This window comes from Oenanthe melanoleuca, chromosome 4 (assembly GCF_029582105.1).
Source record: "Oenanthe melanoleuca isolate GR-GAL-2019-014 chromosome 4, OMel1.0, whole genome shotgun sequence".
NCBI lineage: Eukaryota > Metazoa > Chordata > Aves > Passeriformes > Muscicapidae > Oenanthe > Oenanthe melanoleuca.
The window spans coordinates 13,119,782-13,132,005 of record NC_079337.1 but is presented as its reverse complement, the minus strand read 5'-3'; the positions used below and the strand labels follow the sequence as shown (position 1 = coordinate 13,132,005).

Genomic DNA, 12,224 nt, shown 5'->3' with positions numbered 1-12,224 from the left:
TGCATCAGATAATGACTATTTTGAACATATGCTTCTCTGCCCTGCTAGAAGACATGAATGAAAGAGAAACAAGTTCATATGCATGATCCTGTGTGTGCATGTTGGGGGAGGGAGGCTAAAGAGCAAAAGGAACCAAGTGGCAACAATTGGAGGAAATGGTGCCTGTAACAGCTGCTCCTTTCAGATTCCCCTAGAAGGAGACTGCCTGAGGTGGACCACGGCACAAAGGGATAAAGAAGATGAAAACTGATGCAAAGCAGGGAAATAACTGCTGAGACCCCTGAGTCTACATCCGAATAGTCCCAAGCTGTGTGGCAAGACCTCTTTAGCATGCTACAGAAGCTGGTGATGAACTACATATTACCATGAGGCAAACTGGCTCCTAGCAGTATTGTCTGCATGTTATGTGTAATGATAACCAGTGGGCCCCTGGGAACAGAAGGCAATGATTTCATCTCCGTAAGCATCTGAGCTCCCCTTGGATACAGAGACCATTAAACTGAGAACAGAAGGGGAAATTTTAGGCAATGATTTCCAACTGGAGAGTGAAGACAACTTCTGCTCAACAGTACTGTCAACCACTGATATTTTACTGCTGTCTGTATTGATCACTGAAAAGGACAAAAGGAGATAAAACGGAGCCCTTTTTCTTTGCCCCACAGAACATAGTGTATTTTTGAACAAAGTACTTAAAAAGTTTCTCATGTAATATTATTGGTAATGCCATTATATTAGAAAATGCCACTGTATTTTTACTACTGAAAAGTATTGGTATTTTCATTACTGTTAAAATAACATTTTTTACTCTTAACATAATGTTTAATTTGTTTTTGTACTACAGAGACCTTCTTGCCCTTACACATGGCTTTCCTTAACTGTCAGGCATTTTTGCAGGACTGAAAATATTAGGCAATACCTAGTGGTTACATGTTTAAAATGAGTAGTAGTACATTAAAAAATTCAGGGTTTCAGAAGCTTCCTTAAAAAAAAAATCTGCATGCAGTAAAAAGAAATGCAACTTCCAAATGATTGCTGTAGCTTTCTGACAGGAGACATGGGGGAGCAATGTAGTCAAAATTTATTCTGAGGAAATAATGCCAGGACAACTAATATTTTTGACACTTTCAAGTGTAGTTTGATCCTTTGCATATTCTGGAGAGATTAAGATGCAGGCTTCTTTAATTAGCACATTTGTTTATCTTGCTGCTCTTCAGAATTCACACAGTATATTATGTGAAATGAAAAGTTAAGTTTCTGAGAGTCTGAGAAAAGTTGCTCAGGTAAGAATGCCAGCATTCTTGTCAGGCAAAAAACAACTGCAGGTAAACTGAAGTACAAAAAATTCTGCTCTAATCTATTATTTACTGTTTTCTTGTAAGAGATCAAATATGTTCTCATTGCTGTTGCAACTATTAGATACAATTTTATAAAATCCTATGGAGATTTTTAGTTTTGAAATATTTGTACAATCAGCTAAAGTTTTTACTACAATTCATTGAGAACAGGCTCCCCCTTTACAGCATTCAACTGATTTATGCAGAAGATAGGACTTGCAGCATTGAAGAATAATGTATAAAGGTAATTAATAACTACTAAAAAAATCACAACAAAAATGAAATCAGAAATCTAGAACACCTTCTACACTACAAGAGCCAAGCAAGTAATATTGATACACATGCTGAATTTATTCTGGGACTTCTATTGGTCTGCTTCTGAGAAAAACAAATAAAACAATAACCATCACAACAAATACCCACGATGAATGACCACTATAAAACAAGTTCATTCATAGAATACTGAGCCATTCTGCAGTTACAAGGACAAACAGAGTAATTAAACACCTGATTTAATTGCAACAATCATGAAAAATATTCAAATTTCTTTTCCACAGAATATTTTTAAGAGGATCATGGAGAACTATGACCGATGAATGGCACAAAAGAATCAAGTTGCTGCTTATTTTTCCTCTCACACTGAGCTATGAGGAAGCAGGGAAACCCTCCTTCTACACTAGAATTCCACATGCAGAGCTCTCACTGTTTTAGGATTACTAAGGCTCAAGGGAAACAGCAGAAGAGGAGTTTGAATTCAAGTGTCCACAGCAGGAATTGGATCAGCATTACAGTTTTTCAAAAGCAATTAATATTTCTTCTAAATAACTGATGTTCTAACAATCACAGTGTGTGAACTGATATATTTTTCATCGTTGCTCAAAAATACACTGTACCACACTAATTTGCAAAACTGGTGTTTTGTACAAAATCCTAACTAAATAGAGACTGTTTGATATTCGCATATATATAGGAAAAGGAAGGCCAGTCATATGTAACGTGAACTGTGGATTTATATTATTCCTGCAGATCCAAGCAGAGAAACCTGGACTCCATCAGTGCTGGGATTGATTGGAACCACAAATGCTTGAGCCACATAGATCCCTCCTACAGAACTAAAGTTATGAAAGGTCCATGAGCCAAGTCTCTCCAAATTTTTTCCACTCTGCAAATCCCAAACACACTGAGGAGGCAGAGGAAGGCATTGAGAAAGCTAAAGCAAAGAACAAACTTACTGCTAATGCTGTCTCATGTTCTCCAGAAAAATGATATGCTAGACTTAAGCAATAGGCTGCTTCTCCTTGTGTCTTTACATCACCTCCTAAAGGAAGGGTAAAAGAGTTAAAGAGTTACCAGCATGATCTGAACAAAATAAGATTGGTACAGACAGCTCTTGCAGGTTCTTAAACAACATACAGATGTTAATAATGGAGTAAATTTTTCCCTTTCCTTATCCCCACCATATATCTCTTTCTGAAAACATACAGTGGTAATTAAAAATAGAGGCTATGGAGTTCACTAAGGAAGTTCAGCAAAGTCAGATAAAATATCTTCCAGTAATAAAGTACAATCAAATTAACACGTGTAAGGTTCCCTGTCACTAATTGTTTAATGATGGTCCTAGTGTCGTCACATTACAAAATTATAGTAGTCTCTCTCTATATACTCAATATAAAATAAAAGTGGCCAAAAATAGGTAATAAACCTTAATATACAAACACAAAATGTATCTTGACCCATACATTTTGCTAATGTGATCTTAGTGAAACACCACAAAAAAACACCACTTGACCAGTTCTACCTTTCTTATTCTCCTGTCTGTTTTACTACTTACTGCAGGGTAAAATAGCTAAAAAAAAAATTAGTAACTTATACTTGCAAGCAGTAGTTATAGAAAATTCTGTACAGGGTGCTGCTAAGGTGAATCCCACCTTTCCATGCCAGGTTTTATTTTGCTGATACTGAGCTAACAAACACTGCTTGCTAGTCCTTTTGCATGGCTCCCTCAAGAAAAAATAATCTATTTGATACCAAAATAAATATAAACTAATTATGTATTCTTAATGTATCACACTATATTAAAAAATTTTCCTTCAGAACATGAGTAGCCATAAAAAGCCCTGTAGATGAAGTTACATTAAAAATAACCAAAATTCCATTTTTTCTGTTGTTCAATATCCATCTGCTCAAACACAATAAATGGAGAAAAATCAACCTGAAGAATAAATGCATATCAAGGTATTTTGTAAAATGCATAAATAAACATAGTTACAATGAAAAGGGAGATTTTCTGCTTGCAGTAGTAGACTATTTCTGTCCAAACAGAAGCCTACACCTAGTTTTGAAACTAACTGAATGATAATAATTTTGGAGGCAGAGCATTGCTCTATCTATAGAACTTAATATGTTATTTACAATTATTAAAAGCCTATAACTCAAAAAACTGATGGTCTTTTCCAATATTCAATATTCCTTTAAAAGGCATAATAAAACAAATGGATACAGAAATACAGTTTCACAGAAGAATAGTAAGTTAAAAGTTCCTAGGGACATAAAGAACTTTCTTCCTTGCTTAAGAGGATTTGACAGTCTGAAGCAGGTAATATCTAATTCCTAAAATACATAAACACAGATGATGGTCCAGAAGGACAGAATGGAGATTACAGATAATATCCAGTAGCCAGTATGGCTTTGGAATGAGAACTGGAGAACTCCTCAGAAAGAAGTCCCTAAAGCTTAAATTTAAAGAGAACAACAGCATATATATTGTGCATAGTGATATGCCTCAGGAAGCTGTGAAAGAGAATGATTTGAAATTTGAAATAAGGGAACCAGAACATCTGCCTGGTCAAAATAAATTTTGAAAAGACATCAGATCCATTTTGACAACCACTTAATATCCATCAGTTTTCGCTAGCAAGAAGAAGACATCCCTAGGCAATTTCATCAGCAGTCCTTCTAGTTACTATACCTAATTTTAAGTGGAGACGTTTAACTGCAGCTGTAATTTCAGCTTATATTATAGACAACAGCTGTAGAAAACATTACAAGCTTGTATTATGACCTATATAGTCATAATGTTATTTGTTGCAGAACTTAAAATTTGGGAAGTGTTTTAATTTTTTGACATTTTTCACAGTTTATCTACTTCATCTACTAGTCAAAGACTGGGTCACAGACTAAATGTTCAGCATACATTATTAAATTAAAAAACCTAATGGATCTGCTGATAAATATTGGATTAATATGTATTTAAACAAAAACCTTCTTCATTGTGAGGATGTTTGAACAGTGGTAAATAATTCTGAGAGTGGCTGAGGCTCCTTCTGTGGAAATACTAAAACTTGACTGGATGCAGTCCTGAGCAGGCTGCTCAGGACAACCTTATGATTTCCAGAGGTTTCTCTTCCTCTACCTCTGCTGTTCTGCAATTCTGCAATAATTTTTCCTTTAGGTTTAAAAGTATTTATGTATATTAAGATACAAAATTTTGTTTGCTTATGATAAAAACCTGCTTTTTTCTTCAAGTATTAAGTAACTATTAGAGTGAAAAGGTAACTTTTCCAGCAGAAAATATCAGTCAAAAACTGCCAAATTAACAGTGACTAGCCAATGAAAATCAGTTACCCCAGCTTCCATCAGCGACCACACTTTCTAATTATGGGTTCACATATATTATTGTTTCCACAAGGTTGTCAAGGTTTCTTTGAGATAAAGATTGGAGGAACTTAAAAGTTTCTTTGCTGTCAGCAGGAAGGTATTTTTACTTCAGTGAGACCTGCAAGTGTATTGATAGCATTTGTCTGCGAGTTTCATAGGAAATGATCACCCAGTCAAACCCTCGACACTTTCTTCTTTACTCTTGGGAAGATCATGGCCTGCACATCGAATGAAGGAATGGGAAAGCATTATTTTCCACCTACCTTCTTTTGCCATCTTTAAAGCTTTTTTTAACTTTTTGATAGCCTCTTGGTGTTCTTTATTTTCTAGCATTTTGTCTGCTAGCAATGTATAAATTCTCCAGAGATGCTGACATGCCAGTGAAGCGTAAGTGTGGCCTGTCTCATCCTTCCATGATGTGCCCTCTGTTATCTGATAAAATGCTTCAAAATACTCAGCAGCTTTTGTAATGTTACCTGAAAAATATCATTCATAATTATAATCAGAGCAATCATCAAAACATTGTTAAAGTTCATTGTTTGTAATAATTTTATCATTAAAAGTAAGCTGCAGCTAAACATTCCACGGATTTTTCAAGACTCTTCAATACAAAAATCACAGAAAATACTAGAAAATACAGTCAAATTTCACAGTACCCAGTAATGCTAAAATTTAAAATTATCACATATTTAATTAGATTTTTTTTGTACGTTCCCAATGTTGAAGGGGTGTGATTCCATGGAGGCAAAGTCAGGACCTTTTAGAAAATAAATTTATTCTAGATTCATAAAGCTTTTATGGTTCTCATACATCAAAATCACATCTGTGCATAAATAATCACAACTGAAACCAGTCCTCAAGTTTCTTTTTCCATAATGAAAACCTTTGCTGAGAGATTTGAAGTGTGGAGGATAAAGGTATCAAAACTAAAAATCTTCATTCAAACAAATTAATCAATTAAAATTAAAATTAAAATTTGCAATGTCATGCAAAGTAATTTAACAGTTATTGCAAGGCCAGGTCTGGTGAGTTTATCTAGTAGATTTACTGCAAGAGCATTAACCACTGATAGATTAATTATTGAGCCTGAAGTAATATACTCCAAGGTCTTCAAATGTAAGTTACTCAAACATCTTTGAGGCAAATAAAAGTTTGAAGATAAAATTCAATTCATTTTCACATTCCAGTAGTTTTTCCTCTATCTTCAGCTGGATTTACCTCTGTGCATAAAATTGAGTCTAGAAGATTTCCATACCTGCTGGACAATGAAAATTCAAAGCTCTTGGAAAGAACAGAAAAGCTTTTTCTCATACATAATGGGTATTGCTGGAAAACAGGTAAGATAAGACTATCAACATTAAAAATAATTTTGAAGAAAGCATTCTGGTCACTGTATTTCTATTAACAGCTGAAAAAAACCCACAAAATAAGTTCATTTAGATGCTTGTAGTTTACACATCTTCTGAGATGTGATTTACAAGGAACTATTGCTGTTTTGCAGGGGTTTTTTTATAGTGCTGAATTCAAACTGCAAAAAGAATAACGAAGGAGAAAAGTTGTTTCCTAGTTGTAGGAAATGAAGGGAGAAAAGCTTGGAAAATGATCTTCTTTAAGCATTCCTAGAGAAAATGAGCTTATCCCCCAGGCCTCCAGCCAACCTAGAGGCAGCAGAACAGCTATGACAGATTTCTCTTATTAACTCAATTTAGATTTTTTTTTTTTGCATATGTTACCCCTTTATAACCATGCTATCAACTTTGCAATATAAAACATAACTCATCTTTATTAGAATTAAATTTATTTTCATATTAAGTTGCTCTGATGATTAAAACTAATTCAACTAAAACTGACAAGCACGAGAAACTCCTCTTTCAAAGACACAATGAATTAAATGAGTGTCATAGACAAATAATTTTATGGCTCTACAGCCTACAATTCATGTAAGAATCCCAGAGGACACAACAGGTGCTGAAGAGTGCAGTGCCAGGCAAAAGTAGAGACAGCAGGCTTTGCTCAGTTCCATTCTAGATAAGGTCAGGTATTGGAGAGATGGCCCAAAACTTTGGGAAAACAGGAAAAACTCTATACATTCTAAACTATCACCTGCTTGACATCAGACTGCACAAACAGAAAGGCAAAGGGAAATTATCACAACCAGTACAAGCTGTTTACAGATTTCCTGAGAGTAGATGCAACAGAAAATAGAGATATAGATTTGCTAAAGCCAGATGAAAACCCTTGTCCATTCTTAAGGGGCATCCAATTTTTTTGTCTATCTGGTTCTGCTAATCTCTTAGAGCACAATCAACACAGATATCAACAGAATTCATTATCCAAGTTGCTAAATGCAGATTTAAGATATTGAAGCTCATGTTGGTTTTGTGACAAATGATGAAAAGTTGAGTTATATTTAATGCTGTGTAATAATAGGTAGAGCCAGAATTTTGTTCACATGGTTTCTTATAAGCACATACAGAGACTCTCTTTGGAATTCTCCCCCGAAGTTCATTAATAAATAGATTGCTCTTTTGAAAGGGTATTATCACACATTTGAGTCACTGGGATACACTACATGTGTAATGGATTCTTGAACTGAATTTGATTCATGTGTTACTCAAAAACTTTTAACAAGAATGGGAAGCAGCAAGCAAACAAAAGGTATCACCATGGAGCTGAACAGTATGAGTTTCTCCTAACACTGTAACATGATCACTTAAGAGGACACATTGTTTAGGTAAATAAACTTGCAATCTTAAGGACTATTGTTCAGGTTGATAGAACTATCGTGTGGTGGTTCCTACCCAAGCTCCCTCTCCTGCAGCAGCCTCTTGAGAAAGTTTCTATCAGACTAGAAACCCACACATTCCATGCACCCCACAGTTCTCAAGAGCTGACCTAACCCTAAGAGCTGTGACCTGACACTCCCTTTGCTAGATCTCATTGAGACCTCTTTGGAAACAATCCATCTACACCAAGCTTCAAAATGATACAGTAATATGATTTATTTTTGGTAGTATTCAAATGGATCCATATTACATTTGGCTTCACTGAATTACCAAGAAAGATTATGCAGAGAAATGTAAAACAATCTGCTCACAGAAAAAAAGAAAGTAATGCACAGAAAGGCAAAATACCTGCTAGTTCCCTAAACAGGGAAGAGAAGGAATTACTGTCATGAAAGCCCTTATATAGCTTACTGAAGACTCTTTCAAATAAACAAGCTATTTGGAGACTTCTCAAATTCATGGAAGGTTAAATGTTTTAGACTTTGGAATTCATTCTTTCATGAAAATAAACTGAAACCCCTTGTCGCCATTGAGAAATGACACATCAGCCTATTTATTTAATCCATAATGTTTCTGTGAAACCCAAATGTTGTGCGTAAATGATCTTTTCAGGGGGCTGGTAAGTTTAGTCCCCGTCATGAGTCAGTTCAGCTGGAACTGATCAGGCCAGTGCATTGCAACTTTTAAACACTGAAGTGTTGGCTGCAGACATACATAGAATGCCATCTGAAAATCTTGAAAAGCATTAAAAGAAAGCAATTAGCCAATTGCAGAACATTTCTGAGAATAAGAGCATTTTTATCTCACTTAGGCAGTGACAAGGCAGAGTTTTAAATTACTTTTATTATGAACTGAAAAGCACCAAAAACAAAAAAATACAAAATGAGAGGAAAAACAATGGAGTAAGAAGATCACTTGAAACAGTTTGCAGAAATGTATTTTTATAGGTCTAGGAATTCAAAGAGAAAATCAGGAAGGTGTTTCCAGGATATCCATGTCTGAAAAATCTGTTTGCAGAATGTTACACAAAGCAGTAAAGCTATTTCCAGTTGGCAAAATTAATAGCAATTGCATATTTATTCTCAACTGCCATACAGAATTTATCTCAGTGGATACCAAACAGAATTGGAGAACCTCTGATATCTCTCTTCTCTTCTTATAAAAGGAATCAAAACCCAGAATGATAACTCAACATATGTACTACTACTACTAAAATTTTAGACTTTTATTATTTTTTGTATTTTAATAGTACTCACGGCATAATAAAGGAAATCCCAACAGCAATTGCTTCATCTTAAATATGGGAGGCTAACATTGTCACAATATAATTTTGGGAGTAGAAAATCTGTTTTAAACAATTATATATGAATAAAAGACATTCTGACATAGATTTGTGCTACAGTTTTCACTGAGTTGCTTGAAAGTAAAAAAAAAAAATCTATTCATTCAAGCAAAATAATCCAATGTAATTTTGTAAATATGGAAGAGAAATGTTTTTAGATCATCTAAAAGTTAATTTATAATTTCCCTTCTTAAAACCCAATCAAAAAATACAGATTTGTTATATCAAAATAGATACCAAACCAGAAGAAGTATATATGGAGACTACTATTTTGCCTTTTTTTTAAGTAGAAAGATTGACTAGATATTAACACAAATGGGTTTAAATGTGAAGCTGCCATAAAAGCAGGCACATAAATGTAATTCTCCCAGCCGCTATTTTGATGCACATTTTTGATTCCATGAATATTTTATGAAATGGCCCAAACTAAAGCCATATAACATTCCTGCATTACTGATGCTTGCGCCCGTAAGCTACAAACATTAGAGGCATGATTGAGTGCATTAAAATGAACTCATTCAGCAGTGCATTGATTACTTGAAGGAGGAAAAAAAAAAAGTTACTCCCACTTAAGAAAACAGCACACAAACCTGAAGTTTTCAATACTGAAATGAGAGACTCAAATTTGAATAATGTGGTATTTAATAAATAAAGGCAGTGCAAAACTATCTAGAATTCTCTACATACATTCCTGACTTTAATTAGGTGAAATGTTAATTAGGTCCACAGATTGCTTCCAGTAGTGTACAGGTAATTTAAAATGTCACAATCTACAAAATGCAGTGACTGACCTGCTCTAGCTCCATGCCTCAGCAATACTGTGAGCACTTAATGATTTCCTTTTCTCGTATGTTTGCCAATGAAAATAATGCCACAGAAACAACTGCACAAAAAAAGTGACAGGTCTGTTAGGTAACCTGCCCCAGCAGCACCACTAGAAGCAGGAAGTAAATTTAATCCTAAATTGTAAACAGTTGTTGAGGTCTTCAGAAAATACTACACTGAGATTAAAACAACTTAAAGGAAAAATAAACTCTGAGTATATTATACTATATTTTAATCTAGAGGATCTTTTGCCATCAGTTATTTCACTATATGAGAACAGAAAATCTGGTTGAAGCATCACTTAATGGTGATGAAAACAAAAAATGCTAATATCTTTCAAAATATATATGCTTACATTTCAGTCTAACTGCTTGAACTACTTGTATTATGCTCAGTTTCTGTGTTCAATTATGACAGCACTACTCATGCTGAAATGCTTAAGTCTGCCACAGAGATTGTTACAAAAGTGTTTTACAGAGGTGTTTTCCCAAGAAACATAAAACAAGGCTCTCATTCAGCAAACACCTCTCATTCTGTTGAGCCACCTTGGACTCCTGAGGTAAAATGAACTGTAAAGAAACCACTGGGACAGCTCTCACATGCAATAACCTGAATCCATGAAATCCATGAATCCTTGAAAAAACAAGAAAAAAATTGCAGAAGGGATTAAACATAAAATTTTGCAATTTCATTACTCTCCAATCTCAAACAAAACCAATTACCAGCCAACAACCAAAGTGAGTATTTTAAAGATAATTATTAATTTTATTAATTTATTTTAGAGGAGTTGAATTTTTTTTTTCCAGAAAGATGTCACCATGAACTTAGTAAAATGATGTAGGCAGCTCATAAGAATATTGCAATGACCATGCTGGCTCATCATGGGGTATTCTGACCATTCTTCCATTCTTCCAGTTTGACAACATACCAGTAGATCTTACCTGGAATCCAAGATACCTAAGGCCAACTGAGAAGTAGAGAACTTGAGGACACAAAGGAAAAAAGAAGAGAGAAAAGGAAAGCTGAGCTTCACACAACCTGAAATGTAGCACTGATGGACTGACTGCAAATGGACAGTATTTTCTCTTCCTTTCTCTGGTGAATGACTGTCAGGCTAGTCCTAGGTACTGCACTTTAGAGGATGATACATTATTTCTGTTTACATTACTTAAACAAATGTGTGTTGTCTGAAAAGAAAATCATAAGTGTAGTAATCCAGTGAGCATTAGAGCACATGTAGTCTTGTCCTCTGAGGACCCAAATTACTTGCCTTAAAGCTCAAGCACTCAAAATACACCTACACAAACCTAGAGGGCAGTGCAGACTGCAGAACTCACAGCAGGGCAGTTCACAGATGCTCTATCACACCACCAGCACACTGGAATATCAAACCTGTTCTAAAAAGGGCTTGCTTAAAGGGTTCTGCCAGAGACACCTCACAAGGTAGGGATAATGCTGGCTTTTCTGGCTGCCTGGCTGCTCTCTAATCCCTTCCCCTTCTGCTGCCTGCACTCCTGAGCTGCAAACAGGAGGGTTTTCCCACAGGCAGCTGAAATGACAGCTGCTTTGGGAATGGTGTACTGTGGACCAGCAAGGGGAAAAAATGACAACCAAACAGGTCCCAGATGAAAATTCCACTAACTTGTCTGTCTCACATTCATATTCAAATGAACCAGCATGCAAAATTCTGCTTTACAATTAAAATTCCTTTACCTTTTTAGGTTAACACATTTTATGAAAGCAGCATTTGTCAGAGGTCGCCTTCTGATTTGATTATATATAAATAAACACTTTTTGGTACACATCAATTTTAATCTGAGGACAACACTGAAAACAATGTTGAACATTAGCCAAATGATCACACACACATTTTAGAGAGAATGGAATTCTTGCTTTGCAGTATTATTCAAGCCTTCTTTCATGCTTGCAGAGCATCAAAGTGCTTTCAATATGCAAAGGCTACCCAAGATGCAAAATGTATTCAGGAAGCTCACACTGTAAGGCTCCAGGCTCTGGGTAAAAGCAGGCCCACACTCAGTGGGATGTTCCCATTTCAGGTTTCACAAATAGTTCAATGTCTATGGGTGGATATCTAAATGCAGAAAGGGAAGGGAGCAGAAAACTCAGGGATGAATGGATTACAATTCTGTTTTAACCTCTGGCTTAAGAGCTTTTAGGTTTAATAGAAATAATGAAAACAAGTTATATTGGTATTTAGCCTCAAAGATTAATATGATCATTATCTTTTAAATAGAGAAAGTGACACTGAAGCAGATTAGT

General features: G+C 35.2%; 1 protein-coding gene across 1 annotated transcript in view; it reads right to left on the bottom strand.

The window, feature by feature from the left end:
* TTC29 (tetratricopeptide repeat domain 29) overlaps positions 1-12,224 on the bottom strand; it is a 112,667-nt gene that overhangs the window by 63,191 nt on the left and 37,252 nt on the right. The window contains exons 6-7 of the mRNA XM_056489588.1: positions 5,255-5,467; positions 2,567-2,652 (exon numbers count right to left, since the gene is read on the bottom strand). Coding sequence (XP_056345563.1) covers positions 2,567-2,652; positions 5,255-5,467 — 299 coding nt within the window. The remainder of the gene's footprint in view (positions 1-2,566; positions 2,653-5,254; positions 5,468-12,224) is intronic.